The 12,991-nt window shown below is 39.7% G+C and overlaps 1 protein-coding gene across 4 annotated transcripts in view; it reads left to right on the forward strand.

The window, feature by feature from the left end:
- AKAP6 (A-kinase anchoring protein 6) overlaps positions 1-12,991 on the forward strand; it is a 280,187-nt gene that overhangs the window by 113,180 nt on the left and 154,016 nt on the right. For all 4 annotated transcript variants that reach the window (XM_051622356.1, XM_051622355.1, XM_051622353.1 and 1 more), the window contains exon 5: positions 10,391-10,513. In XM_051622356.1, the coding sequence (XP_051478316.1) occupies positions 10,391-10,513 (123 nt within the window). The remainder of the gene's footprint in view (positions 1-10,390; positions 10,514-12,991) is intronic.

Below are 12,991 nucleotides of genomic sequence, written 5' to 3' on the forward strand. Positions count from 1 at the left end.
TTCTGGCTACAAATTTCTGGAGAGATGTTCATAGCTTGCTCCCTGGTTGACCAGCTGAGTGAAGCAAGAGTATGTGACCTAAGAACATTCACATTGCTCAACTGATCTCTAGGTATGGCAAGTCATATAGACAGTTAGACATGGTCACATGAAGATATCATCTAATAAGGCCTCCATTTAGGATATTTGATGCTGTGATATATAAGAGAAACTTAAAACTTATCATGTACTAGAACATGTTTTGGGCACTTACCTTTATTCCCTAGCTGCCCCTTATGCCTCTTGGATTTTATGTAGAGAAGAATTACTCAGAAGAAAGTTATTGTAAGAGTAGTGACAGTTTCTGTGAGATATGACCAATAACAGGCATCACTCTTTGTGAATAAATATATTTTCAAAAAAATACATTCAATCCTAGTAGTGTGATGAACTTCAAAGACCAGATTTGGATGATAATTCAGAAGTTTGTACATTACTCAGATCACTCACAATGTCATCACTGCTGACTGTTCTACTTTTAACTCTAAGAGCTTTTCCCTGCCTGTTTTATTCCCAATGACTGAAGGAACATTACACTTAAAAAAAACCCACCACAACAAAACACAAAACAAAACAAAAAAACACAACAAACAAACAATATTTTCCTTTTTTTATATTTCCTTCTCCTCTATTTTTCTTCTTATTTATGGCCTGTTCCTTATTGTCTGTTTTCCCTTCCCATTTCTGTTTCATTTTCAGGGCTCTTGCTATCCTTTAAATCCTGTTTCTCCTTTCTGCTGTTCATATTGTTCACTCCACAGATTCAATATTTTTCCTTGGGAACCTTTTCCCAGCCAACCTCAAAATTTAACATGGACTTGTGCTAGAAACATATGAAAACAGATTGACATTGCAGAGGTTTTCTGACAAAACCCAGTGCTGCTTAGAAAGAACAGTGGAAATTACTTACTTCTTTAACCAATGTATCTGTGTCTGTAGAACCCAGTGGCGAGAAAACTTATTTGTGTAAAGGTGATGGTTTTTTTGTCAATAGTGCTTTCATCCTTTTGAGAGGACGCTTTAGCTAGCTGGCACAACAGTCGTTTTCAAGTGGTGTTGTCTCCACAAGAGGGCTTGCGCAGGCTGTGCTCCAGCGTTCCCTCAGCCAGGCTGCAGCTCCGAATTGCCGCTGCCATCCGGCACCGTGGCCTGACGTGGAACTTGAACAATTTGAAGTATTGCCTCGAAAATAACTAAGAGTCAAATTCCTATGCATGATAAATTAGGAGGCAGATAAGCAAAATTATTTTCTGTCATCTGGAATGTGAAGTCATATGTAAAATTTTTCCATACAAATAAGAATATGCTAATTTGCAGTTACTTTGTTCCCAGAAGTGCTTTTAATCTCATACCACTTTTGAGATACAGAACTGGCTCCCATATTTTCTCAGCATGAACTCTGTCCTCACCTGAATTAAGGCAGGATGCCTAAAACTTTAGCTGGATTTGTACCTGTCAACATTACGTCTCAGGCAGAAAGCATGGCCACATCAGTATGAGAAGAGATCAGCAACCATTTTGTATGCCTGGTATAACTGTCACCAGAGCAGATGGCATCTCAGGAGGTTTACAATCAATCCATACTGCTGTTGAGTTCATACCAGATGATTCTTACAATGATGGATGAATCAGATCATGTTCCTTTCCCCTTCCTTTTCTCCACCAGTTTTCTTTGCTCTTGAACACTTGCAAAGTCACAATGACACTGGCCTTTCCTTTGCTGCTGTGTCACAGAATCACAGAAGAGTCATGTTTGGAAAGGATCTCTGAGATCAGTCCAGGTAGCTATCTTGGCCCCAGGGCTACATGGCTCCCTTCTCCCCAGCATAGTTCTTCCAGCCCAGGGATACTGCTTCTGTGGTTGTAGATGTTCACCGATCCTTCAGAAGGCAGTGGGAAATGTTACCAGTGGTTTTGGAAGCTTGTCTGCTCCAGAACAACACAGCTCTTTGGAACAGGGTTTAGTAATCAAGTGGCTTATTTTTTCTGTATTTATCTTTGCTCCACAGTCTGATACAAAGAATACCGTTTTTTAGATCTTGTAAGTTTGAAATAGCAGTGGAGGGCTTGTGGTAGTTCTTCACCTGAGCAAAAGGGAAGACAAGGTATAGCGTGAAAGAAGAGTTGTTTGTGGCATCTGGAAAAGTTTAAGTAGTCTACAGATATACATTTAGGAATTATTCCTAATATTCAGATTAGCATAACCTGCTCTTTACCAGGAGCAGATGTAAAGTCAACAGTCCCATAGGGGTGGTGAACTCCTTATTGCAGAATCATGTTCACTGTCTTCAAGTTTTTAATGGATTAAAAAGTAACACTTTGCATGTTTTTCTGTATCACGCTTTTCAAGCTTATCTTACCTGTATGGCTCTAGGTTCTTGTACCTAGAAGGCTTTAGGACATGGAGAACTTCTTAAAAATCTTGTCTGCCATTCCTGCTCTAGTAAGAATACAGTATAGAAAAATAGCTTGTAAATATTAGCAACATCTCTTGATTTAGTAGGTCTGAAAAAAATAAGATTGAGTCTTAGGGATAAAGCTGGAACTGAGTTCATTTGTAGTGTTTTCATAGGCTTGTAAGAAATACACACTGTCATTCTCACTTGTTCAGGTCTAGAGGTACTCTCAGTTCTTCAGTGAATTCTCCCTGTAAAAGCTGAGTGTCCTGGTTTGATCCAGGATTAAGCCAATTTTCCTGTTACTGATTTTTCCCCCCCCTGCATATTAAATAACACTGTCCTACTGACATGTTTGGTCAGTTGTATGTTTCTATGAGGTCACCATCTGCCACAGAATCTTGACATCACACAAAGAATATTTTCCACAGTGGCTCCTTGGTTCCTTGGGTACCCCTAACATCTGTACTGCTAATGGTTTTATTGTTGCCTCCAAGTCTAATTCCAATTAAATTGACTGTGGCAGTTCGTTGCAACCTCATCCTCTTGAGTGCCTGGATTTCTTTGACTTACCTTTGCCTATGAAGAAAGTGCACTTTTATCCGTTTGAAAATAAAGTCCATGGGCAGGAATGTGTTCCTCCTGAGACTAATATGCAAGTCCTTTTGTGGTTAGACAAAGGGTTTTCTTAATGCATTCCTTGATAGAAGTGCCCTTAGAGCCAGCCCATCCTTGTACACAGACCCCTCTGTGAGCTCAGTCTTTTTGTAAACTGGGAACAAACTTTACAACACTGTCTTCTTGCAACAAAATTGGACATTCATTTTTAAGCACACAGACTCATAACCAATTCTTTCAAGAGAGAACTCCCTTTGTGTAATAAAAGAAAAGGTGGAAAGCAAAAAAGGTCTGGGGTAGTAATTTAACAAGCACTGCTGTCTGGTGCTTCCACACAGGTTTGTGGAATACAGTAGACTTTCCACCATCAACTGCTGTGGCAGGTGATTTTAGTATGTTTGTATTTGGTGTGTCTCTTTTATTCTGATTTTAAGCTTAGCTCAAATCTTTAGGAGGGCTTTGTATTTCTACAGATGCAATGACCAAAAGTACCAGCATATGTTCAATAAAAACATTAGACTAAACTGAGTGGTATTAACACTGCATAGCTTAAAATTGCAAGACAAAAGCTATGGAAATAATCTTGCTACCTGTGCCATTTAAGCATAGTAAATCTGGAAAATTTTTTTGGTCTAGGATGAGGGCCATACAACTTTTCATAATTGTCTTAACTGGATGCGGTTGCATCCTCTGTGTTTTATGGCATAATTTTGGCAACATAAATGCGAGCTTCCTTCAGTGCACATATCTAAATTCCCCATCTAAAGGAATCTCACATCAAAAATATACTAAAACCACCTAGGATATTGTTGCTTTTAGGATACAAAAAAATAATAAGAATTTTAATAGTCCATGTTTCCATGTTCTTTTTTTTTAGTAACCATAAATGTGCTATCTCTTAGACTAAAGCTCAAAATTACAGAACTGGGCTTTAGGCTGTTTCCATTCTAAGTATGGTCTAATAAAAGCTGTATTTCTAAAGTGATAGCTGTAACTGAGATGGAAACTTCCTCCTTTCCCATTCCATTCAATTAATGAAAGCTGAACTTCAAAGTCTAAATGAGATCATTTGAAGTGCTAAAATTATTGAACACTAGAACTGTTTACTTTCCTATGTGACCAAAAAAAGAGAGCTTGTAATGTAAAAGTAAAGTTAAGCACAGAAAAGAAGTTAGGGAACTTTAAAAGTTCTAGTGCAAGAGGTGGTGTTAGCTTAGTTGAGATGCAATTGTGCCTAATTTTAAGTGACTTGCTTGACAGTCATGCATTTTTTTCACAACTGTGACAGTGAAAACTTTTCTGGGAGGTCTTAGTTGTGTGCTACTCAGAAGAGTGTGATCCAGTGAGAATATATCTGAGCAACAGCCCTGGCAAGCTAAAACAATAAGCAGGGATATCATCAGGGACTGGAGTCTTTCTACAGTATCATAAGCACTTACATCGGTATCACTAGTTTTGTAGCTGTTATCAGAAGTTTTTATGCTTGTCAAATGCTTGTTATTTTCCTGACAGCCTACAACATTTCTCTGGGCTCTAGTTTGTCCTTTTTCAACCATGAGCATTGGCTGTGCCATCAGCTCTGGTGGAGCATGAAGCTTGGATCAGTGGGTACCAAAACTTCGATTGACTCATTTGATGACAGTAAGCATCAGCCTTGAGTCTTCTGCTGCAAGCTAGGAAGTGGGAAGTTAATGGTTACTTGATATCTTTTTCTACAGGAAGTTGGTCTTTGGCTGGAGATGGAGTGAGCTTCTGAAGTTCAATGGGAAAGTGTAGGGTGGGGCACTGTGGAAGCTGTAGAGACACATGGAGAGGCACCCCTGGGCTGTGCCATGAGGCAGTAGCAGGGTGCAGCTAGTGAGCAGTGAGGTGTGCTGAACAGTTGTGAGTAGGGAGGAAGATGCAAACAGGATCCAGCGGAACAGGAAAAAAAAAGGATGGAGTCAGACACAAACAGCTTGGGATGCCAAAGACTGCCCATTTCTGTGTTCATTTTAAGTATTTAATTTTTCTGACACACATGGGATAGACAGAATACACACAGTCCTTTTAACTTTTAGATGTAATGAATTACATGTAAGACTTGTTCATCTAGCCACTTCCATAGGCCTCACTGCCATGTTCCAGTGTTTCTTGTCCTGGCAGCATACCACCACAGCTGGTCTCCTGCTCTCTTATCCCACATGCCAGACGTAAGCAGGCTGCCTAACCTGAGATCCTTTAACCAGTTGTACCGGGTGCAGGGAGCCCTGTGCAGCCCCTGAGCGCTCTGTATCTTTTGTATGCCCTTGTATCTGACAGAACAAGAGTGGGAGGCATGATTCCAGGTGCACCCTTCCTCAGCTTGATATCCACCCATGCCTTTGGCCTCTGAGCTGATCCATCCCTGCCCTTTTTGGGTGGCTCAGCAAGTGAATTCTCATGTCTTATGATTAAAAAAATTCAGTGTTCTGGTCATTAATGACAAAGTCTCAGCATACACAGTTAAATCCCATCAAATTTATTTTTAATTCTTCAGTTAATTAATTAATTCCTTACTTCTATAGAACAATGGAATTAAGAATATTTTAATGCTATAAGACACCGAAGCTGACACAATGAGTTGCAGCCTTTTTTTTTTTTTTTACCCCAATAGTCACAATTGTCTGTTTTTTTTCATTCTTACCCATCCAGAGCAAAGAGAATTAGACCACAAAAAAAACCCAAACAAAACCAACCAACCAAACCCCACACACACTTTGTACATGCCAAATTTCAAATGAATCCATTTTTTCTCTAGCTTTGTTCAGTGATGAGTGATTAGAACTTTCTTCCTTCCCCTAGGAAAATCTGTAAAATTGTCATGAAAGAAAATAGACAAATTAATGTTTTAAAGGTGAATGTTGAAAACATTTTCAGTATGGGGTATGGGAGGAACTTTATAATTATTTGTAAACGTTAGTAGAGGTTGCTACAAATCATCCAGTTATAATCCGAAAACATTCGTTTCTGTGTTAAGCAGCATAGAATAAGAATAGCTTTATGCTGTGTAATGTAGGGGCTTGAGTTTTTTTAGCAACATTTAGCTTGTGAGCACAGAACAAAACTATTACATTTGCAAGACTGAACCAGCTAGTCAAAAGGCAGAGACTATATTATACTGGTGCTCCTTTCCCCCTCCCCCCCCCCCCCATTCTGTTTCCTTCTTCTCTCTCTGTGGAATTCTCATATAGTAATTTTTTGCTTCAATGTGGCTAACTATGGGTTTTCAACTTCCAAGAAATTTTAATGGAAAATAAAGCAGTTTAATTTCCCATTACCAAAGTATGGGTTTTGTATATTTTATTATATTTTCATTATGAGTGTGCTACTGTATAGATCAAACTTCTATTTAGTATAAATCCATAGTTCTGCTGAAGTTTACACCTGTTGAAACACTTAACTACCTTAAGAACGATGAAGAAAAAAAATAATCTAGAGAAAGAAAAACCTAAGTACAAAACAGAAAAAGCAGAAATGTAAGAGGTTCCTAGGAAGAAATGTGGTTTCATAAACATCTTAAAAAATGAAAACAAAACAAAACACAACAAACAAAGGCCTGAAAAATGCCCTCTATTGGTCAAAATTTGTCATCCTATGAATTTACTTCTTTTACCGAGTACTCCTGAATTTGGATTTAGGATTGCATACTAAGCCTTATCCTGTGTTTTTATGTGTTGTTATCTGCTTTTTCAAAGCATAGTTTCATGTTCAGTCAGAGTCTCACAATACATTTTCTGTATTGTAGGACCTTTTCTCCCTGTTCTTTTTTAGAACTTAATTTTGTCCAAAGTTTTTATTTAAAATACATGTTGTGAGAAACAGCCTAGATGATGAGAAATGCATCTATTGTAATGCTGTTTGTGTCCCTCATTAAATGTTCATCATTAATGGCATTCCATTCCAACTAACTAGGCCATCTTGATCACGGAGAAATTACTCTGTTGGTCAGTCTGTGGAGGGTCAGCAGCCCTTCAGTAATGGATAAGTTATGTTTTGATCTTTCCCTCTGTTGTGAGACTTGAGGAGGTGAAGAACTTGGGTTTATATTTGTCACAGGGACCAGTGATACTGCAGATGGTTCCTCTCTCAGCAGAAGAGAGCAGGCAGCCCCCTGCCTTGCGCTGCCTGGGCCAGCAATGCAGAAGAGCTTGCACCAGGTCTGGGCTCCAGCTGGTGCGGGGAACTGGCTTGGATCACAAAGTGCTGCTGATAAATGGACCTTGACAAAAAGTCAAAGGCAAGAAGGGAAAGTTCAGCAGCAAGAGTGAACTGTAGTCTCGTCTGTAACTCCAGAGATAAGGCTGTTGGTTATACCTGCACAGGCTTTGGTTTGCAAGCTGGGGTGCCTCCCAGGCGGGGATGAGTCATGAAGCTGGCGGTCGGTGAGAAAGGTGCCTCCTTCCTTGCTCTCTGCCATCAGGCTGTTAAAATAAATGGGATGGAATCATAGGCACAGCTATGGATTAAAAAAACAAAACAAAACAACACAACACAACACAAACACAAGCGGGGCATTGTTTTGATCATTAATTTGTGAGGAATGAAGCAGGCACTGCATTGTTGCCATTTAATCTTACAGACAAATTGAGATGTAGTTTTCTGTTCTTGTGCGCCTTCGAACGGCTGAAAACACACCGCCTGTAACGCTGCCGCGGTGCGCGCTCTCGAAGGGCTGTTCCAGTTTGTTTTTTCCCTGCGGGTCCCCACGATCCCCGTGTGCCCGGCCCGGCCCGGCCCGGCCCGGGGAGCCCCGCACCCCGCACCCCGCACCCCGCAGCCCGGGCCGAGCAGCCGGGGCCGGGCGCCTGGCAGTGCGGCGCCGCCAGGTGGCGCTGTGGGCCCAGGCACGGCAGCGAGTGGGCGGGCGCTGCGTCCTGCACTGGCGGCCCCGACGTGACCGGCCTGCCCTCCCCCTTCCCCTTCGCCTTCCCCTTCCCCTTCGCCTTCCCCTTCCCCTTCCCTTTCCCTTTCCCTTTCCCTTTCCCTTCCCTTTCCCTTTCCCTTTCCCTTTCCCTTTCCCTTTCCCTTTCCCTTTCCCTTTCCCTTTCCCTTTCCCACACCAGGGCCTTCTCGGGCCTGCAGTCCCCTCGTCTGCATGGCGAGGGTAAGTGCACCAGGCTGCTGGAGCCTGCTGCTTGGGAGTTTCCATGTACCAACGTCAAGTAGCAAAGTTAAAAAACGGACACCTTTTGTGGGAGGGCAGAAGTAACTTGGTGTCTGGTAGTGGCTTTTTGTACTGGTGCAAGCCTCTGGTCCTTCTGAGCACCTTTTTGGAGGCATACAGACACAAAGTACTGCAGGCAAACATAACGTGTCTGTCTTCATAAAATACACAACGCATATACAAGAGAGAGCCTTTCTTCATTTTTTTTTTGTGCTTAGCATATCACCTTGTCTCTCAAGGACAGCACATTGCTAAAATGCAGGCAGAGATTTATTGGAGGGACTAGAATGACTTTACTCCTCCTGCTCCTCTCCCTCTCAGCACACGTCTCACACTCCTCTGCCAATCTGGCATCTCTTATGCTCCACTTCAAGCTGGAAGAAAACAAACAGCAGAGCCAGGGGAACATCTAGCCCTGCCTCTGTCCCGTGGCTTGAAGTGGTGAATGTAGCCCTTGTGTCATGACATGCTGAGGGAGAGGAGATGCAACTACCTTCATTGCTCACCCCAGAGTGGAGGCATGTCATCTCAAGCTACCATATGCACTGGGTTGTTATTCTTGTCTGCTTCCTTTCTGGAATGTGCTGGTAAACAGCCTACAACAAAACCTGCAGATTAACAGTGTTCTTCCTTATAATGCTTTGAGATACAGTGGATAACATGAACAGAGAGGGCAATAGCTTCCTTCTCATCCTGAAGACTCGTAAGGACTCACATAAAAATAATAATAAACAAAGTCTTCAGAGTGCCTTAGAGAGTGCTGTCGTGCCTGCAGTATGTATTGAAGCATCCTGACAGAGGCTAGCTTCGGTTCAGAAGCACTGTCACTTCAGCTGGAAGCCAGGAGTAGATTACTGGACCCTGACTTCTTGGCACCACATTGGGCCAGGATGACTCTGCTACCATGTATTTTGTAGGAAGTGTGACTCTGCTTGGTCTGGTTTATTAGGATTGCACTTCTTTGCATAACACAGCTGTGTGCCAACTGCTTGAACTCCTGTTTCTGTCTCATTTAGAATTCCAATTTCATGTCTTACTCTGAAGAAGGGGATTTGGGCAACTGAGTCATTCGGAAATCTTTAAAATTTTATGCATAGCTTGCTTTTAGCTATCTGAATGGCCTAATAATTACCAGAAATCATTCCATAAATAAAGTGGTGAGGGTGAGAGACTAAGAGTGTATACTGAGTTGTTATCCAACCGGCAATTGAAATTATCACTGTGCTGCAAAATTAATAGTTAATAACTAATAGTATAACTAGTATTAGACCTAACTTGATCTAGTCTTAGGATGCTTGTAATAGATTGATTTTCCTCTCAGAGTTAATTTTCAGAGTGCTTAAAAACATAACGGTCAGTTTATTCCATTTACTCTCTTGCTTTGTGGGGGATAAAACTTGGCTAAAATTATCTGTACTCAGTATGTGCCTATAGTATCATCCAATCATGTAAATTCAGGGGCACTATTTTTAATCAGACAATATAATTGGTACTAATCTTGAAATAAATGGTACTCCTGAGAAGCAGGAGCTCCTGTCTTCTCAGGAGCACCATCTGTGTGGCTTATATGCAATCAGCAGTATTTATACTAAATGCTATATATTCTGCCTCACATGCTGTTTGATTTCTTGTCTCTGAGTCTCATCCTATGAACCAAAACAGGAATCACAAGACCCAAGTTCTGTAAAGTAGTTTATTCCTTCGGTCTACTGATATGTACCTTGTTAATGCAGCCTTTTTCAGCACTTTTTTTCAAACAATGCTCATGCTACACCCAATCTGCCCAGTGCAAGGTCTTCAGCTCAATTTTCATTGTAATCTGTATGCAGCTTTTTATATATTTCCCTCATTTCTTCTAAAACTTTGCTGTTTGTTTTTTTTCCCATTTCATCGCAGTCATAGGGTTCTCACATTGTCCTGTCCCAAAATGTCACCTTATATTATCCCCAGAAACACTATTCTGCTTCTTATTTAGAAGGCCACTTGCTAATTGTTTTGTTGTTGTTGTTTTTTCTGTGAATGACTGTAAAAGGCAAAATTTTACTGTACAACACTCTCCTGGCTTAAAAAAAATATTGAGCATACATTTTTTGGATTGCCATTTTGCTAACAAATATACTTTTCTTGTTCTTTCTTTTTCTTACCTGATAAGGGGTTTGTAAGCAAGCTGGATGAATTTATTCACTGGTTAAATGAAGCCATGGAAACAACAGAGAATTGGACTCCTCCTAAAGCAGAGACAGACAGCCTTAAACTCTACCTGGAGACACACTTGGTAGGACAAGATTATACTATGATTATTATCAGTAATTGGAGTGTTCTGCTGTGCTTTTTATTTTATTATTATTTTTCAATTACTAGTGTGCATCTATATTTTGATGTAAGATTTTCAGCCTTGCATTTTCTTTTAATGAAAATACCCACAAATTATTTTCTCTATTTGAAATATGCCCTTATAGCTTTTTAAAAATTAAATTAAAAGCCAGAATTACATTGAAATTCAGAAATCATCTCCAGAACTGAAATAAAATGGAAATAGCAAAAGGAAGAAAGGTTTTTTTTCTGCTGATCCTTCTTTAGTTTTTACTATACTGTAACATTATGAGAACTCTTACTAGTAAGGAACTCTTTTTGTCTCTCCCACAGTTTGAACATAGGCATTTATGGAGTCATTTAAAGAAAATTTTTGAAATAATTATTTAAATCATATTACTTGATATGCGTTTGTCATGTAATTATTACAACTGTCACTAACCTTGTTCTTGTGCAAAAAGCTGAAACATTGGGTGGAAGCAGAAAACACTTGGATGAATAATCTACTGAATACATTATGGGCTAGAATTATAGATAGAGAAATATTTGATAAACCTCAGGAGACTTTCATTGAATTCTTTGAAGAGTTGTTTCTGATGATGAAGAGGGGAAAAAAAGACCCAAGTTAAACCAGGTATTAAGTTTTCAAAAGCCAAATGTTATGCTGTAGGTAGAGAATGTTCAATGGGTAGGTATCTTAATGGGTAAACCATCTGGTAAAAAAAGAAAGAAAAAAAAAAAAAAGAAAAATTGAACCAGTGAGCTAGACGCCCCAAGTAGGTAAAGGAATGCATTAGCTGAACCCACATCAGAGTATCAGCCCCCAAAGCTCAATCTCATTTCCAGTGTCTGATAATCTGATGTGAAAAATTATTTGATCGTCCCAGGAAGTCACATGATACATTACAGGAAAAAATGTCATCCAAATCTCTACTGTAATACTGGAGTGATCATTATTTAATTAATTAAGTATACGTTAGCCACATATACAATTAGAACCAACCTGAAAACTGTCTTCAGAATTTCAGCTACACAGAAAACTCTTGTTTATCAAATGCAGTACAAAGACACTGAATTTTTGCTTTGCATTGCAGATTTTGGATTTTTTTGGCAGTTTGGATTTTTGCCTTGTACTGCACGCACTGAGTCCCATGATTCCCATTATGTTTACAGGTGCTCTGAAGACAGAGTACATTGTGAGATTAGACCTCAGAAAAGACATTGGTGATTTCAATTTGTTTTCCTCTTACTCTGCAACATGAAAGTTTTGGAGAGATGAGTTTTTATGAGTAGAATTGTAATTTTTACTCTTGACTGGGTAAAAAGAAACAATTCCAGGAACAGGGTGATCACCAGGCTGAGTCTCTGTCACAGTAATTTTTTTTTCCCTTTCTTCCAATGGGAGGAGCACAGTAGCTCTTTTGCAGGCAAATTGCTTCCAACTTTGCTTTGTGGTTCTGTGGGAGGTGAGGCCAAAACCTTCTGTCAGACTGGAATGTGGAGTAGTAGCCTAGAGGTAACTCCTTCAGTGCTAGAGGTAGTCAGAATAAATGTGTATTTTTGGCACCTGTAGTACTTCACATTCCTCTGTAAGTTCTTAGGCTCCCAGCTGTACTCTGTATATCTGCATGTATTTGGGGTAAGAAAATATTTGTATGTTTCAGGATGATTATGTTATGAAGCATGGTATTTTCCTTCTTTGCTTCTGTGATAAAGAAAAATGTCTAATGAACAGTTCAGTTTTGATTTGATGGTATTATTTTTATGGTATATATAGCTGGTGAAAAAATTATTGCACAACATGAATAAGAGTAACTGACTCTTCTATTTGGATTTCTAAAGACATATGCTATCACATTCGTTCCTACAGAGCAGAATCAAAATCTTAACATACAGAGCATTTTTATAGTGGGGAAGATAGTTACTTGTATTAAATTGTTAGCTTTTCAGATGCATTTTTCTGTCAGAAATCCTAAACTGTGTTTAAAAAGAAGTATATGAACTTCATATTAAGCTCAATGTTCAAATTTCTCTTGGTTGAGCATTGTAAGACAATAGTGATCAAGATCTTTGTGAGGGTACTTACACTGCTGATTTTCTTTTTTGCCAGTCTAGTTATAGAGGCTATCAGACTCACCTAAGAACTGTTGAAGTAAAAGGGGCTTAGTACTTTACAAGTTTACGTTCCAGATGTATGGGTTTGTAGTACAGACTGGAAAACTAAGAACATGTGTTGGTTATTGTCTATATACTGCATCTGCGCTAGCAAAGCTCAAACTGTGATTCCTCACTGGTGCAGATTTTCTGGTTGTAGTAGGCATGAAAACTCGGTGTAAATTAGTATTTTTATTTTTATTAGTAGAGACAAGGCCTTAGCCTTTGGCACAAATTATCAATTTCACCACCTGTGTTATTGTTTTCTTGGAAATATGTTTGTTGC

This window comes from Apus apus, chromosome 5, assembly GCF_020740795.1.
Source record: "Apus apus isolate bApuApu2 chromosome 5, bApuApu2.pri.cur, whole genome shotgun sequence".
Lineage (NCBI taxonomy): Eukaryota > Metazoa > Chordata > Aves > Apodiformes > Apodidae > Apus > Apus apus.